Source organism: Tachypleus tridentatus, chromosome 2, assembly GCF_004210375.1.
Source record: "Tachypleus tridentatus isolate NWPU-2018 chromosome 2, ASM421037v1, whole genome shotgun sequence".
Lineage (NCBI taxonomy): Eukaryota > Metazoa > Arthropoda > Merostomata > Xiphosura > Limulidae > Tachypleus > Tachypleus tridentatus.
This window is the reverse complement of record NC_134826.1, coordinates 28,294,273-28,313,546: the sequence shown is the minus strand read 5'-3', so window position 1 is coordinate 28,313,546 and position 19,274 is coordinate 28,294,273. Positions and strand designations below refer to the sequence as shown.

Sequence of the window (19,274 nt, the reverse complement as noted above, 5' to 3'; positions counted from 1 at the left end):
GTGTGGCAGTTTGAATCCTGTTAATTTCACAAAAAGCTCTCTGGTTATGACATATAAAATGTCTGATGTAACACCTGACAATGGCTGAAGAATTTAATAGTCAAAACACTGAGAATAATAATAATACACATAATAAAAATGAGAATAGCAGTCCGTATAATTGTGACATCAGCAATATCACAGTTCTGTTATATATATTATAAGCCACTGTCCATTTTACATCATGAGTATTAATAGAGTCAAAAGGCAGTCCAAGAAAAAAAACTCAAATTCAATATTTACAGAAATCACCAGCTTCAGATATTCATAAAAGTAAAATAAAACCAAGCAAACAAAGTGTTCAAAGTGTTTTGTTTATTTGAAGTATTACTGACCTACATATTATTACAAACACAGGTTAACTGCAATACCAGATACATCATCAAGAATCTGATGACTGTTTTTATAAAAGCCACATTTAAAACAGTTCTCAATAAAATTTCTGGTAATGTTAAATGACAGGCCTAAATCACTCCTACATTTCCACAACAGATTTGTAATGACATCTTAAATGACAAAAGTCAGATTTTCACCAAGAGTAAGATTTTCATCCACACAATCTACATATAATGTAAATAAGTCTTTTGTGTTTCAACATTTTTTTAGGGTAGAAATTTTATACAAACAGTAGAAAAGCTTCCAGATATAATGGCTAATTTATTAACCATACAGAATTCACATACAATAAGTGAATTAAAAATGATTCACACTTTCAAATTTGTGATTAAAATCTAAAGTAATGATAAACATTTCTAACAATTTTTGTACGAGATTGTTTTTAACAAGCTATCCATTTATAATAGTTATAGTATGTTAGTCATTCATAAAAAAAATGAATGAAAAGTGGAAAGTGAAGGAAAGGTCAGAAAATTGTATTTTCTAAAACCTGTATGAACTTTATTGCTAGTTGCCATTATTTAGTGTATATATTATAAATGAACTACGCTGCACTTGTTCCACCAATGAAATAACACCAGAACACCACGGTAACTGAAAGTCACTTCAACTTCAAATAGATAATTCATTTCTGTCAAATAAGAATGAGAGATGGAACACAGTCAACTTTCCAGGGTATAGATGGCTTTAACTGAAGTAAGTGGTGTCCCACCTATTAAAAAAAATATTAAAAGTGACTCAAAATTTATTATGGCTTTAATTTTGATAATTAAATATAATTTTTAAGAAGAATAAAATTGATTTAGTTACTTTGATGTGTCTCTTTAATTCTAATTCCTTTCATACATGGCCAAAAGTATGTGGACACCCTTTCTAATTAGTGTGTTCGGCTATTTCAGCCACACCCACTGCTAACAAGTGCATAAAATCAAGCATACAGCCATGCAATCTCCATAGACAAACATTGGCAGTAGAATGGGTCGTACTGAAAAGCTCAGTGACTTTCAACGTGGCACTGTCATAGAATGCCACCTTTCCAACAAGTAAGTTCCTCAAATTTCTGCCCTGCTAAAGCTGTCCCGGTCAACTGTAAGTGCTGTTATTCTGAAGTGAAAATATCTAGGAGCAACAACAACTCAGCCATGAAGTGGTAGGCCACAAAAGCTCACAGAACAGGGCTGCCAAGTGTTGAAGTGTGTAAAAATCGAATGCCCATAGTTGCAACACTCACCACCGAGTTCCAAACTGCATCTGGAAGCAGTCATCACAAGAACTGTTTGTCGGAAGCTTTACGAAGTGAGTTTCCATGGCTAAGCAGCCGCACACAAGCCTAAGATCACCATGCACAATGTCAAGTGTTGGCTGGAGTGGTGTAAAGTACTTCACTGTTGAACTCTGGAGCAGTGGAAATGCATTTTCCAGAGTGATAAATCATGCTTCACTATCTGGCAGTTTGACGGACAAATTTGGGCCTGGCAAATGCCAGGAGAATGCTACCTGCCTGAATGCATAGTGCCAAGTGTAATGGTTTGTGGAGGAGGAATAATGGTCTGGGTTTGGGCTAGAATCTTTAGTTCCAGTGAAGGGAAAATCTTAATGTTACAGCACACAATGACATTCTAGAGAATTGTGTGCTTCCAACTTTGTAGCAAGAGTTTGGGGATGGACCTTTTTTGTTTCAGTGTGACAATGCCCCCGTGCACAAAGTGAGGTCCATAGAGACATGGTTTGCTGAGGTTGTGGAAGAACTTGACTAGCCTGCTCAGAGCCCTGAACTCCTTCCCACTGAACACCTTTGGGATGAAATGGAATGCCAACTGAGAGCCAGGCCTTCTCACCCGACCTCACTATTGCTCTTGTGGCTGAATAGGAGCAAATTCTTATAGCCATGTTCCAAAATATAGTGAAAAGCCTTTGCAGAAGAGTGGATGCTGTTACAGCAGAAAAGGGGAAACCAACTCCATATTAATGCCCATGATTTTGGAATGAAATGTTCAACAAGCACACATGGGTGTGATGGTCAGATGTCTACATACTTTTGGCCATGTATATATATTTCAAGTATACAAATATATAAATTCTGACACTCTTGGAAAAAAAATGGTAACTCGTAATTGAGATATAAATTGACTACACAAAAAAAAGCACTGTATTTAACACCCTTACGAAATTAGTATATCAAAATGTATGTATAAAGTGTACTATAATGACTAAAACTATTAATAAAATGCACCATGACAAAATTTGGTACTCAAATGTAGCACTGGATAACTGATTTGTTTATGTGAAGCTCTAGATGGGCAGTTTTTTGGAAACACTTATTTAACACATAGTTATTTATACAAACAATATTTAGACATAATACTATCTAGTATTATGTTCTGGACATTATATAATGTTCCACTTCTATTTTTTTCTTGACACTTAGCTAGACGGATGTCCTAGAAAATCTCAGTGATATTAAATTTCTGAGCCCTTGCTTCTCATTCACATAATAATATTACCTGTAAATTATTTTTACTGGCTTTCATAACATATTCAAAAACCTTTACAAACCACAATATAAACATGCAAAGAACTGCACTTACCACAGTGCTTTTGGGAGGCACCTCTACTTCACAATCCAAACTGTGTTGATGACTTGTACAGTTCTCACTCTTTGAACAGTCTAGTCTAACTTTTACTGTACTGTGAGACTGTTGGAAGAAATAATAAAAGTAAAATATTTACTACCAATAAGATCTGAAATAAAATATTATACACAGTCAAATTTAGGCAAATAGACCGATCAACTATTATGCTTTGCAATAATTTTGATCGTTTAGAAAAATACAGAAGTAGTTCTACAAAGAAAATAAACTTATTATTGTTCAAACAATACTTGAAATAATAGCTGCAAAAGAAACTAAGAAATAAAAAATTACCCTGATAATGTCAAAAATAGAAAAATAATAACAGACAAAAATAACTTACAAATATATAATACTATAGAAGTCTTAGATTAGAACACATTTTTATTTGTTTATAAATTTACACAAAGTTAGAGAACAATTATGTTAATTCATTTATTTCTTTAAATCTAAAAACCTGTTTGAGTCATATACTATTTTAAAGATACTCTGTAATTTAATCTGAGAATATGTCAGTTCTCTTATGAACACTAACACTAAAGTAACACTTTTTTTTGGAACATTCAGTCTCATTTAGAAGGGTAATACATATATACATATATATTTAAACTTGAATGATTTATTTAACAAAGTAGAGGGTTAACTTTTGACAAGTCATCTGATATTCATCAAAACTTCTTATAAAATTATTTTTCTTACTAAAGGTACCATATGTCTTTACCTAAGAATGATAACATTATTTTTATTACGATTGTTAAAGTAGTGAATTGTCAAAATGTGAATATAAATCATTCTGGTAAAAAAGCCTTCTAATTGTTGATTCAGTATATATTCAGTATACATTCCTAATCATTCTTACGCATTGCAATTATTACTCCACTATATCATCATTACACCATATTTTGATTTATTTTTAAATAAACAACTCAGCCGACCATGAATATAAAAACTTCTATAATTTGTTTATTCATCATTAATGAAACAGTATCCAAAAAGAGTTAAGCTAAAACACTGTATTTTTTAATTATATTTTACTTAATATTTGGAAAGATAATTGAGTGCATGGTATAAAATTTAGTTTATAAAATATATCTGAATCTACTGCTAGAGGGCTTTTCAGTCATTTAGTAATCTTTATGAAGTAACCAGTTTTCTAAAACCAGCTGTTTTAGAAAATATCTAATTGGAAACACTCAAGTTCAGCAAACCTGTCTAGATGTGATAATTTCATTCATTATTAATACTAGATACATCTCATGTACATCTAATTTTATTTGCACCCAATAATTTTAAGCTACTTTCCAGTGTCCATGGTGACTGCTGTTATCTTTAGTATATTTGTTGTGGATACCTTTTTAATCCATTGCAAGAGATAACCATACAATGATTGAAAGATGGACACAAAAATAGATTCACTTACTCCAATCTTTACAGCACACATCTTAAATACAACTTTAAAGACAGTATTCACATAAAAATATGTTTATTTACATACTTTAAGGCATTGTTTAACAAGACTCTTATAATAAAGTAAAAAGACATGTTAGTTTATATCATTATTCTTTTAATTAATAGTAAAATAATGGCAGTAACAACAACTATTTCATGTGTGTGTGTGTGTGCACATTCAGCAAAGTACATTTTCAAAGTTATAATCACATCAAACAGTTCTTGGATTATTTAAATTTCAAACACTCTAACATTAATTAAAGGCTATTTCTTGAATTGTTTTCAAGCCTAATCCCAATTATGTCACACAGAAACCATTTCATATATTCATTAAGTCTGTACATTTCTTTTTTCAAGTTAACCAAAGTTTAATTCTGAAGTAACAAATTTTAACATTAATTTAAACATTTTATCTGCAAATTAAACTACAAATGATACTTAAATCACCTTTCAAAATACAAAAACCTACTCACATCTAAAAACCTATTACCTACCCTTACACATTTCAAAATTATATAAATATGCACGTGGTGATAATAATGCCACACACTTCGGCAAAGCTATATCACAATTTAGGCTGTGAACTATAGCAGTATCTAGTAGAATTTATAAAAAAAAAACTCTCAAATATATCAGATTCCACAGCTCACATACAAAGTGAAAACACCAACCACCCCATTATGATTAGGAATTTCAAGGTCATCAAATATTGAACTTTTGATAAAAAAATATTTATTTATTATAAATTAACTCCCAACCTTAAATAATAGCACAACTTCACTACTGTTAATTACTTTATGAACAATATTACAATTGTTGTATTATTCTATTTTTTCTTCTTTATTTTTGTCTTTTACTTTAATTTACTTCCTTTTTTTTGTATTTCAGTTAATCTTTAGAAAATGTTTGAACATCACATATTTTTGTACCTAATATTTTACACTGTTCAACATAGCTTGCGAAAGATCAAATATGTATATTCTGAAACATTCAAGGATTAAACATTTGTCATTGTACACACCTGTGTCAAATGTTCGTTGTTGCTGTTGTAGTTCTACTGTTCATCATTAAGCTCTTATTCATGTCAAATGAATCTGTTGATATCATTATTATTTTAACTGTTAATATTTTTATGTATTAAATAAATGCCACTGAATTTCTGAAATTAATACACACGGTTATCTTTAGTTAGAACTACTTATGAAAAGGGTAACTCTTCCATGACAAAGAGATGGTGGCCAAGTTTAGTAGCAGCATTGTGATTACTTAAACAATTGGAATAATTGAAAATGTTAATAATTAGGAACCTTAATATTGATTGGTTGATTACTTTCATGACATTTGACTTAAGTTACAATTTTCCTATATTGAAAATGTATTTCCCATAGGTACCTCCCCTCACAAGAGTAGCTATTGTTCAGTGCTGCCCTCTATATGCAAACATTTCCTTTATGCAGGCCACAAGTTTTGCACTTCCCCCTTTTGAAATTACTATATTCTAACGTGTATTTCATACAAATTATTATGCATCATCTTTTAACCAATAGTACCATGACATGCTCTACCGAATCTTCATTTCAAAGTTTGACAGAATATGTATGCACCAGAGAAGTGGGGAGAAAGAGTGGATGTGTGAAAAAGATAACTATATAGAAATACATGTTCAGTATATGAAAATTACAAATTCTGATACAGAACCTTCCCTCCCCTCACAAGATTAGCTAGAATTTCACAAGGAGGAGGAAAGACTGTTGCAAAGGAATGAATACCTCTGTAAATAAGAGTTAGATCCAAAGACCCAAAGAGGGGAGCTGAACCACTTCTGATCCAGGTATACTCTTTGCCCATTTGTGTAATCTGTAATAAATCAGGATATGAAATGAAAGGCACATATCTGAGTGGATTAGGATGTGGTAGGAAAGTAATCCTAACTGAAGAAGATACAGTAACTCAATCCCAAACTAACAAAAGTGGGTAAACAAGAATGTGTTCTATGGTGTAAAAAGGCTAGGGTGTGGTAAACTATACCCAGTAAGTCAACTACATCTTAAACCTCCTTGCAGAGTTCTAACATCAGATCAAGAGGAGGATGAAGATCATACTGCCTTTACCTCATACCCAAGAACCAGGGAAGTAATAACTACTCTGATTCCTAGGTATGACGCAGAGTAGCTCTAAGCTATTGATCCAGGAATTTAACATCCAGTATTCAAAGAAAGTCTAATGCGTACAATCAACTATTATTGGCATGAAACAGGTTAGAAATATCCAAAAGGTAATAACATTCACATAATCAGTTATAATGAAGAAGGACCAAGGACAGAACCAGAACAATCCCATGTATCCCTGCAGTGACCTACAACACAGAGAATAGACAACCCAAAATTTGTGTAAAGACTGATGTTAATGACCTCACTATAAATCCAAAATCAGCAAGCAGGGTACCAACATACATATGAGGGGAAGAAGAGAGCTCCCAATTAAAGGGGTGAACTGCATTTGCTGTTTCACTCCATTTTATGGTTAACCACTGGCAGAATGCTACTGCTCTACTCTGAACTAAAAGATTACAGCCACATTATGTGGAACCCATCTTGCAAGGTGTCTCCATGGTTGATCACTCCAGCTGCTTAAAATGGTAAGTAGTAATGACTTCAGGGCTCCAGTAAAAGAAAGAGAGGGCTGATAATACATTGGAGAGTCTGGAGGAACATTGACACTGGGGACAGAACAATGGATGATCAAGAAACCTCATTTTAAAAAGCAAACCATACTAAGTTATTCAACTTGAGGCATGGCAGGGATGGGTAGCAATCCACTTCTACTTTACCCATGCAGTACATTGGTGGTGCAGTTCAGGATGGGTTTATTTATGAAACAAAATATTCCAGGTTATTCAACATCAAGTGATCTTGTATAACACCCCATCTTAACAGTGAGCTTGCAAAGCCATGTAATATAAAGCAGGAGTTAACATAGCTGTACAGTGTGGATTCAATGTTAAAGAGTACCTGGTCAGGCACCATTCACCAAAGAGTGGGATCAATGTATTGAAAGTATGAAGAATAAGCCCCTAAAAGAAACAGAGGAGGGGGAAATAGGCAAAAAGAGCTGGGAGCTGGCACAGTTTTGGGAAGGAAGAAATGATTTATATAAAAGAGAACATAGGTATGGTGGTAAAGTATGCATGCAACTTTAATGGAAAATAAGTCAGAAAATCAATACCCACAGACTAAAAGCACAGGGAAATATACCTTAAAAAAAGAAGAAACAATAAACATGAGGAAATAGGTTCAAAGAGAGGTAAAGTAAGAGAATGGTGAACCTCATTAATATCCCAATCCATAAGAGCAGGTTGCCAAGGAGATATATGTAAATCTGAAAAATATGGATTAGCATGGTAAGTATGGGTGAGAAAAAAATCCAATAAAAACAGGAAAGATGAAAGGTGTAGGATAAAGGTGTACGATAATATGAAATTGAGGAGAGTGAACATCCCTAGTTGAAAAGCCATGTGAGAAACTTTGAGACACCAGCAACAGTGATATAACCAGCTGGAAATCCTTGAGCCCATGTGTGAAAAACCTTCCAGTTTTGCTGATGCACTGCCATGGATGAAGGATGGATGAATTGAGCCAAATGAAAAACTGCACAATGGGGGAATCCTGATCTCCTTGCCAAGGACCAGAGAAAAGTCAAGTGTGAAGACAGAAATTATGAAGTGTGGAGTCGATGAAGGAGATTTAATAATAAAGGAAGTAATACAGAGGACCCAGCATGGAGTGGCATAGATAACGGAAACAACCCAATGAAGCAAATAGATATAAGGATTAACATATAAGAATTTGTGTGATCAATCCTGGTTGAAAGAATCTATAGCCAAAGCCTGAGAATAAGGTACTGTGGAACAATAGAGGGGTAAATGGTGAATGAAGGCAGTAGTGAATATGTTGATGTGAGGAAAACCCCACAAATTGCAAAGCCACCTGAAAAACAAGTAAATGAATAGACCAATGCATCAGATAAATTTTGTCAGGGTAAAAAAAGGATCTGCCATGAGGTTGAAAGCATCTGGGACGTGATGCATAATTCAATGAATGTGTTGCACATAAACCGAATATAGGAGATCCAATGTATAAAAACAAATGGATCTTGATCAGGTTCCTCCTTGGTGATTGATATGAGCCACCAGTGTCAAATTGTCAGAATGGATCATTACCAGACAATGCCTGGCAATGGGAAAAAAGGTAATTAAACACCTTACACACAGCAAGGAGAGATAGGATACTGATATGAAGGGCCATTTGTCAACAGACTAATGACTCAAAATATCCTGGTGATCAGTTCACACGTCCCAACCCTGAAGGGATGCATCCATAAAGAGGTGTGCATTTGGATGATGAGGAGGAAGTGTTACACCTGTTAATATATGAGCCTTGTATAACCACCAAAGATTGTCTACATTGGAAGAAGAAATGGAAATGGGAGCATCCAAGGGATCCTGAGCAAGGTTCAACTGAAGGATTTCATGTGTTCATGACTGAGAGAGTTTAGCAGTGTTAACAGAAAACCACATCCCCAAAAGTGATAGAACCTCATTGCAGAAAGGGCATGGTAAAATGACAATTCTATAAAACAGAGTCAGAGAGAAGAAGGTTGGGTCTAACCAATGTGAGTGTTGAAAAAGACACCTAAATGCAAGAGGTATTTGGTACAATGCATAAAGGAATCTCAAATTTGATCAACCATCCTATCGAAACAACTCTGAGAAACAGCTGATGAGTATGAAGTAGCCAGTCATCAATGTAAGAATGGAAACACAGCCCTAAGACATGAAGATAATGAACAAAAACTCTCACCAGTTGAAAAAGAACATAAGGAGCTGCAGCCAGCATAAAGAGTAGGGCCAAAAACTGCTAAACCACCACTCAATGGAAGAACTGATGATAAGAATGAGACCACACAGAAATGGGAATATGTAGATAAGCATTATAGATTTCTAGCTTGGTCATCCATAGACTTGGATAAAATGCCTAAGAAAGAGTGAGGTAGGACACTATGATGAAAATCAGGAGGTGAACAAATAGTTGAGGCAGAACAGATAAATGGTTGGCCTCCAGTCCCTGATCTTTTTGGAAACCACAAAAAGGCATGAGTAAAACTCTAGAGAACGATGTGGAACAGGCCCAACAGCCTGTTGGCTGAGAAGGTCCTGTTCCCCCTCTGACAGACACAACTAAGTTTTGGGATTCCAAGGAGGAAGGAAGGAGACAGGTACCTGGAGATAGGGAGGTGGTGCAAGAAATGGAATTTTAAGTCCCTCTGACAAAACCTAAAAAAACCCAAACATCAGTGGTTAAAGGATAGCACCAATGAAGGAAGGCTGCAAGTAGAGCTCCCTCTCCCCTGGGCCTGAATCCACCAGGTAGTCACTGGAAATGTAAATGGTGTACTGTGCATTATCAAGAAAAAGACAAACCTTGTCACCTCAAGAAGGAAGGACAGGTAACATTTGGAAAGAAGAAGAATAGGAAACCAGAATCAGCACCACACTTGACTCCAACTGAGATAAATGAGTAAATATATGTGAAAGAGTAGACTGTTGATGAATAGATGCCATCCATAATTCTAAGGACTCCAGAAATGTTTCAAAATTAAATATTGTAAAAATGGATCCTTATGCAAATATAAGGAGCAGGTAAACAGGTTTGAAATAAAATAGCATTATGGCCTAAAAGTTCTCAATAAAAGATAAATGATGTTTGCAAAGCCAGAACTCAAGATGACAAACAAACCAACATAGATGTATGGTGGGTGAGGATCTCCCCATAAAATTGCTCAGAATGTCTGTGAAGAGCCTCAGACAGAAGGTGGATTGTAGAACGGTACCACAAAAAAGTCATGAGGGTAAGACAGAAATGGAAAACATTGGGCATAGGTGTAACTGACAGAAGATTTGGAACCTGTCCCTGTGGTAATAACAGTTATTACAAATAATTATTGGCATAAAACATTTTACAAACCCACAAACAATATTCAGTCTTCTATCTGGTCTAGATTGTTTTGAATTTTGCACAAAGTTACATGAGACTATCTGCACTAGCCATCTCTAATTTGGCAGTCTAAGACTAGAGGGCAGTTTTCACCACCCAACTCCAACTCTTGAGCAACTTCTTTTTATCAATGAATAGCAGTATTGACCATCACATTATAATGCCCCCATGGCTGAAAGGGTGAGTATGTTTGTTGTGACGGGGCTATCTGGTCTGGAACTGAATATTTTATCGATGGTCCAGGTGCACAAGGCACAAATTACTTTTATGTTGATATACAGATACACTTCACTTGACGGGAACACTAGCTAGCTTAATTTTTCATACACAAGTTTTTTTCCTGTTGAAAATATCTAACATTCTTATAGAAATACTAATGTTGAAAGTTAATACACTGGAGTTTGTAATGTTTGAAATTTATAAATGTTGCAGGTCAAATATTTGTAGTTTTCCAATTAATAATCATTAATCACAATTATAGCTTCTCAGGCTTATAGTATACTGACTGCAGTGGCCAACAATATTCTTCTGTATCTTAGCACATCCACTAATAAACTTTTTTAGATGTTCTTGAATGTTTTCTTTGTTAACAATACTGTAAATCAATAGTATTACATACACAACTAGAACAATGTTGATTCTTATGCTCAAGAATCTTCTACAAATTTAGTGAACAGGTGGGACTTACACAATACAGATTTAACAATGTAAATTACATCCATTTCTGAATGTATATTTAAGTGAAACAAAAATTAAAATAATTACAGAATAGTAAATCTGTCACAACAGCAAGTGATACATCATATTCTAGGTAACACAATTTGCAATAATCAAAACTTACTACAAACTGAAACCTGAGTTTGTAGATTTCATAATTTTAATGGAGCCCTTTAAGAAAAGACATTCCTATTGCTATGATATCATTTTCATATTATTTTGTATTAAATATATTCATAGTCATCAAGTTATCAATCCTCATATATTATAAATTATGTATCGCTATTTTAATAAAACACTGTTCATGTGACTGCATATATTTTCTTGCATCAAAGATTTACAGTTTTAATCTATTACCTAAAATATTTGCTATAAATCAGGAGCAACTTATCAGTTTTCTTTTACACCCTTAATGGGTAACGTTTGTGATCCAATGAGAAAACTCTCTCTTAAGCATTTAAAATACAAGAAAATAAATTTTATGGTAATTTATATTAAGCTCCTAAACAAATTTAATCATTTTAAGCAAGTATGTGGAACAAAAAAAGGCACAACTGACATAGGTTCACTTTTTATCTCTCTCATACTTTCCAAAATTAATTACTTTTCTTGCAAATGATCTCCTCCAGTAGTTTTGCAGTAATTATGGCATATTAACTTCTAATTCAACTCTAAGTACACCAGATGGCCAGTTTATTAGGATCCAACATGCACAATACAAAATGTATCTGAATATTTAAATAAAACTAATAAATATTAAGTTATTATCAAAACAAGCCAGACCATAACAAAAATTGACTAGGCATAATGAGTATAACTAATTACATATACTGTTCTTACATTCTTATGTACAGGCTTTTAGTTTAAAATGTGTTGTTTCAGTAGTTGATTACCCTCTGTATTACTGGTACTTTCAGATATAAACACAATTATATTTCAGGAGGTTTGATCAACATAACAGACTTAGGTCAAACCTAAAGTCATATCTTAACCTAATAACCAAAATAATGTTTATAATAAAAATGTAATGAGACAATTAAAAAGTAACATAAAGATACATATATATATTAAACATTCTAAAGAAAACTATAAATTAAAGTAAAATTATAAAAAGAATATACTTTTACTTGTGGTATGCATAAAAACTAGTGGGAGTTTTATGTATTAAAATAGATTTAATATTCTTTAGAAAACTTCACATCAGTATATGTATTTTCAGCAGATGCAGCCACATTGTGTTCAGGGTATCTCAGGATCATATTAATATAAAATCATAGGTGCACATCAGCAAAAGCATTGTTATCAAAGACTATTTTCTTTGACTGATTAGAAGAAGACATCCCATCAAAATATATGAATAATGGTACTTGAAATGGATTATAACTAATAATTGCTGGTCACAGACCAACTTAAAAATACTGATTAATCTTACAAAGTAAAAAAAAACACCTAGAATGTGTTGAGATATACCACTCATAACAGACAGCATCCACTGATAAAAAACATGTTTATCTTGAATGCCTGGAATGGTATCTACCATGCAAGTAGTAGATAAACAACAATGACAAATGAGTAATGCTGCCTGATGAGTTACATGCCATTATTAAAATATAGGAATCGATTAAGTTATCCACATTAATGCTGTTTCAACTGTGCAAGCTCTTTGACACAATGCAATAGTAGAGGAATATACCCATTGCAAAGACCAAGTCCTGACTCCTATAAAAAGTAAAATAACAATATAGTGCACCTGATCATTGTTTATCATTAGGTTCAGCCAAAATACTGCTCTTCAACTTTTCCATGGATGTTTCATTTTTCCTCCATCATCATATGTCTTCTCCCTTATCCTGATCATTCCTTTTCCCCAAGACAATGGGGGCTTGAGAAGTCATTTCCCCATTGCTTTGATCTTCTCACCTACTATCTCCCATTTTTACCCTTGTCTGGTACCTGACTGCTGTGTCCTATCAGAGCCCTAATGTGTTATATTGCACATACATTGGCCTTTTGGCACCATTTTTCATTCCCTTTCTGTCCTTTGTGAATTGGGTTTGCCTTCTGGTCCATCTAACCTATTCCTCTCTACCTGCTTTTCCCCCACCTTGTTCAATGTGTCCCTCCATTAAATTCATTATCTCACATTTTCTTATGTTCCCTGTCTTTCAACCATTGGAGGAGATTCTTCAAGCTGCTTTGTGGATCTCATTTACCATTTGTGGCTATACTACATATTTTGGTGCAACTTTCATTGATAAATTTTGTTTCTTTTCCACTTTTTCAGAGGCCTTTCTTCATTCCATTTTTTTCTCATGGATCCCACACTGTGGTGAGTGGTGTCTGACCATGAATTCTTCAGAATGAAATTCATAGTGTATGCCACATAAATTCCCTCACTTTCATCCATGGCTCTGCACAGTCACTGTATAGATGGGGTGTTCCACAAGATTGCTAGAAGGTTACCTACTTCATTATGGTTGCTTCATAAGTATGTTTGTTCTAGATGGTATCACCTATGGTACCTATGCACAGGTAAAGCAGAAGGGAATAACTGCTCATCACTGCCATGCTTGGTATAGTGTGCTTTTCAAAATAGGATATTTTGGTCACCATTGTAATATTACTGGTGACATTAGTCTGCTGGATTCTTCAGCACATTTTTATCCCATTTTTCAAGTGGAGTATGGGAGTCCTTACCACTTACCAGTTTCAAACCAATGGAATGGTACACTAAAAATGAATGTAAAATATGAATCTGCTTATTCTTTTCATATCATTTTTATGCTTTAGAATATTTTGTATTCCTGAGAGATTGTCTGGTAATATAGATAATGCTTCAGCAGCACGGAATATATTTCAATATTGAGTGCATTGCTTTACTGTGTCAATAAACTTCCAAAATGAAACATTTTTTAATTAATATATAAATGCACTTAATTTACATGGATACAACAACACCAATAAAAAGTTATTTTATTTAAAATTAGAAATTTATTTTGAAATGGATAGATGATTCCTTAGTCCTTTCTGGACAAGAACGGTATCACCCAGTATTTTGTGTTTTCCCAGCAGATATACCTTAATAACAAAATTGCACAAAAGTTAATTAAAATATTCTAAACACTATCTATTTTTTTCCATGAAAAGGTATGTAAGTCTTTATTTTTTTTTTCTAAATTTTGGGGTTGTGAAATTTTGTAATTATGTTACAAGGTAATGTTTTGATAAACCTGAAATAAACTTCCTTTTAATTCAGAGTTTGAATTTTGCTTTATTACTATAGATCAAAAGGGTTCATTTCATATACATCAACTTATACAATTATGATTAATATAGTTCTTTAAATACTTTATTTTTCTGCAATACATAGTCACAATGAAAAATATTTATCACTGACCAATAACTTCACTTGTTAAACTGAAATCACCATTACTTTTCTCAAGCATCACAATGTAATTTTGTCTAAGAATACTTTGGTCAAAATCAATTTATATCTAATAAATCTTGTTTTCAGTACAAAAAGAGTCATGTCATTCAAACACTGCTATCATTCTGTATTTCTATTCCACATTAACAATTCTAGCTTAAGTGCTTCACAGTTTACATGAATATTAAGTGAATCATTTTTATATTATGCTGACACAAGGTTCCCCTAGTGGTGATGTATGGGCACTTAGTTCATGAATGATTATGTGAAACAAACATTAATACATTAGTCATGTGATATGTACCCTCATTGTCTGGCTAAGAAATAATAAAAAGTCTCTACTGCAAAAATATATGAAAGTTAAGGCAGTGGTTAGACTGTGATACACAAGATATATTTGTTGGATATTAAAAGTGGGTTTATTGCAGATACTTGTTTGATGATTATCTGCAAGAATGTTTTACTCTTTGTTTTTTTTATCTTAAAAATTATTTTTTCTTCTTCTTCTGGTCCTTTTATCTAATTCATTATTACCATTATTATACTGTGTGCTTGAAATTTTAATACAAAAAGATGTTGCCATTTTTGTTCCTCATAATATTTGTATTTCTGAGTTTGAAATGTTTAGTTATATATAAAGTCTTGTTCAGACACTTAAGTTATTCCTGTAAATTTTATAATGCCCCACCACACTTCATCAACTTAAACAAGTGAAAATTAAATACAGGCAAATTTCCAAGCATAATTAAATAATCTTTCATGTGAGAGGACTAAGAGGAACCACAATGTTCCTGATCACCCCTGTCTTCAGACTTCTCTCTCTCTTAAAACTAAACCCCTGCCAAATTCGTTTTCATTTGCTTAAGTTAAGTTCAGAATCTTGTGTTGTGCTTAATCACTTTGTATCCTGGTTGTTTAATACATCACACCATAAGCATCATCAAGAATGAAAATATGTCAAAAGAAACCATAAAAGATTCTCAGACCTGTGGTTTGTTCCCAAATGTTAAAAATCTTTTAATTGGGTCCCTTGTTCACCCTGGCTGGCTGATATATAAACATCCATAGATCATCCCTAAAAACATTGTTTTTACTCTATTGTGATGTAGATAGATTATAATTATCTCTATAATCACTTTTGTCTAAGAACACACTATTTTAAAAGCTCAGCTTCCTGAGAGAAATTACATCCAACTGGGAGAGAATTATATTTGAAAAGTGATCAAAACCATGAAATATTTATGAAACTGAATCCCAGAAATGATAAAAGTAGTAGATTGAAAAGCATACTCCCCTAGGTGTAGAGTGGGTAGGATGCACTGGATCATCCATGGCAAGTCAACTACATTCAATACCCATGCCACTACAAACTCACATCCAATGGAAGTAGAATGAGGGTCATGCTGTCAAAAAATCAACTACAAACCAAAACCAAGCCACTGGGTACAACATGCATAAAGAAGTAGGAAAGAGAATCATACCACTGGCTAGTTGACTTTGATCCAAAACCCAAATTGCTCGGAAACAACTTTCACGTGTGAGCAGAAAAGAGGATCATACTACGGTCAAGTCAACTACAATCCAAAACCCAGCCATCTTGCAGGAGTAGGAAAGAGAAACATACTATTCTCACCTTAAGTTCATGGTAGAATCTAGTATCCCACATCACATGAATGGGGCACATGTAAATATGATAAATTGATAGATTCATCAGGTAACACAATATCTAGTATCAAAAAGATGTCTTCATAACATAAGCCATCTCCCTCAAAAGTTAAATTAACTGGAGCCACTCCAAGCACGTTAACATCCTTGAAATAACAAACACTGAAAAACAACAAAAGGAAAAGAACTATATTAATCTGCAATTACTTCCATCGTGTTCCAGTTAGTATGAGAACTTATGTTGATTTGTTCTACTCTAAATTTGAAACCCGGCCACTAGAAACCATAACATTTATGTGGGAATAAGACAAGGAATCTCAGTCAAAGTGGTGAGCTGCAACTTTGATGTCTCACTTCCATTTGTTTATATGTTTCATAGTTGAGGATATCACATCATATGCACCAGCAAAACATTACCACCCTACTTTAAAATGAATGGTTTTATAATAACTTAATATATTTTATTTGTATTTCAATAATCTATTCATAAAGATGCCTCCATGGTACACCATCTCAGCAGCTTGGAAATGGAAAGTGGTAAATGCTCTCAAACTCCACTTGAAGAAAAGGGGGGAAAATGTGGTGAGAGTCCAAAGGAATGGCAACACCTGAGATAGTACAATGAATGACCAAAAACAAACCTTACTTTTAAAAGCAGACCATACCAACACTTTCAATTCAAGGTGTAGCATGAATGGAGAGCTATCCCCTTCTGCTTTACCCATATAGTTCATGGGAGTTACAAACTGGTACAGGCAAACTTATGAAGCAATCTTCTCATGATAGATGAAGAGATTGTGGCAGGGTCCCAAAGTCTCTGAGAATGAAAAGAGTACCAGGAACAGTGGAAGTAGAGAAATAAATACTAGGACAAGTTCATCTGACAAACTCCAAAGAACCCACAAAACGTCAGTTAAAAGATCACTAAAGAGTAACAATATAGTCAACTTCCCATCAAACTGGAAACCCTCTGGTTAGTATCTGGTATTGTTGGCCATATGCCCAACAATATTATAGAAAAACAGATGAGATACTTCTGGAAGGGGGGTAGATGGATAAGGACCAGGAAGGGTGTGTCATGGCTCCAACTGAAACAAATGTGCAACCAAAGAAAAAAGGGTTGGTTTTGATGCATAAATTACACAAGTGGTTCCAAAGTCTCACATAAATTATTGAAAACATACTACCAAAAAAAAAAAAAAACAGGCAGCAAACATACCTGGGATATGGTTGCATCATAACCCATAAAATCCCAGCTACAGTGAAGCCATGTCTAAAGCATGAGTCAAAGACAACAAATAAGCTAACATGGAGGTAATAAGAAAGCATTCACAAATAAAGATTAGTTAAAACATACCTGAGATATTACGTTGAAAAATGCAGTATTATGCCTAGTTGATTCTGTAGGTGGGGTAGAAAAAAACAAGGCAAAATCTAGTGGTGTAAAAAGACTATTAAATCTTCATTGGCCAAATTGGTTTGGCTTGTTCAGGAGGATTAGTGAGACAAGTTAAGGAGAAGATGGATGATCCGTAAAATTATCATTCTCATGATGGATAACAGTAAAGAAATCCAATGGAAGCTTTGCCCCATCTAAAGCCCGTGCAAGTACTGTTAGAGGTATAACATCCAAAATGAGAACACGAACTTCAGGATTTATTGTATACATATGAAAATCAAACAGAAATATTTGACATAACACGAGTGTGAGAAAAAAAATAGACTTGGAAATTAAATTAGATGAAGAGTTCCAAAAAAAGTCTGAGTTCTTCCATAATAGAGTTGAATAGAAGGAGTCACATTAGATGAAGAGTTCCAAAAAAAGTCTGAGTTCTTCCATAATAGAGTTGAATAGAGGGAGTCACATGCACCATGAGAGTATGTTCCACTCTCACTGATGAGTGTTGACACATGATATTTGTATGAAAGACGCATTGGAACCAGTCAATTCCAATGGAGGAAATATAGAAGACTTGTGTCATCCATAAACAATATTTTGCAAAAAAGAGGGTAGCACTGAACAAGAAAAGCTCTTTATATGAGAGGAGGTAATGTACCATATTGCAATTACACATTTTTGTTAATATATTAAATGTTTCTATATGATGCTTCACATACTTTATAAAATAAAATGAGAAAATGAGAAAAAGACTTCTAATATGTGTACAAACAGCATAATGAACTTTCTCAAGAGAGTTCCTTTACATTTAATTATCTAGTTTATTTGTTTACAGTAATTTTTCTATTTCTTTTCTTTCTGAAGCAGTTCTGCATATTGACCTGTAAATTTACAAAATTAAAATTTTAATAAAGTTAAAGGAGAAATTGAAGATTAAAATTTTTTAAATTTTGAAACCATCCAACACATAACACCTTCATTAACAAATCAAATATACACTGTCTTGAAACCTTCTGATGGCTGAATGGCATATCAGAACCTTGAGGAACATTGTCACAAACTTTTAATTTTTACATAAAATTTAAATGTTTGTAAATAATCTAACTAACTAAAGTTTAAAAGTTATAATATTTCTTTACTAAAAATATATTATCAATAAATACTTACCTCTCTCATAAGGTTAGTTATTTTTGTTCAGTGTTGCCTAATATGCAAACTTTTTCTTTATGTTGGGATAAGTGTGTGCATTGGGAGGAGAGTACGAAGCTGTTCAAAAAATACAGCCTGACTGTTTGAATGAATTTACATTGGTGCGGCTTCAGTTGGTTCCAGGGGAATTCTAGCAATCTTGTGGAACACCCCATCTATACAGTGACTGTGCAGAGCTAGGTTCCCACAGATCAGTGGGATCCATGAGAAAAAAATGGAATGAAGAAAGGCCTCTGAAAAAGTGGAAAAGAAACAAAATTTATCAATGAAAGTTGCACCAATATATGTAG

General features: G+C 33.7%; 1 protein-coding gene across 5 annotated transcripts in view; it reads right to left on the bottom strand.

The window, feature by feature from the left end:
• Positions 1-339: 339 nt before the first annotated feature.
• LOC143239967 (EF-hand calcium-binding domain-containing protein 7-like) overlaps positions 340-19,274 on the bottom strand; it is a 96,409-nt gene continuing 77,474 nt past the window's right edge. For 4 of the 5 annotated variants that reach the window (XM_076481680.1, XM_076481690.1, XM_076481703.1 and 1 more), the window contains 2 exons: positions 3,024-3,131; positions 340-1,147 (listed from right to left, as the gene is read on the bottom strand). In XM_076481680.1, the coding sequence (XP_076337795.1) occupies positions 1,070-1,147; positions 3,024-3,131 (186 nt within the window). In that variant the 3' untranslated portion in view covers positions 340-1,069. Of the gene's footprint in view, positions 1,148-3,023; positions 3,132-19,159; positions 19,218-19,274 lie in introns of those variants that run through there. The other variant, XM_076481697.1, reaches the window with a different exon arrangement.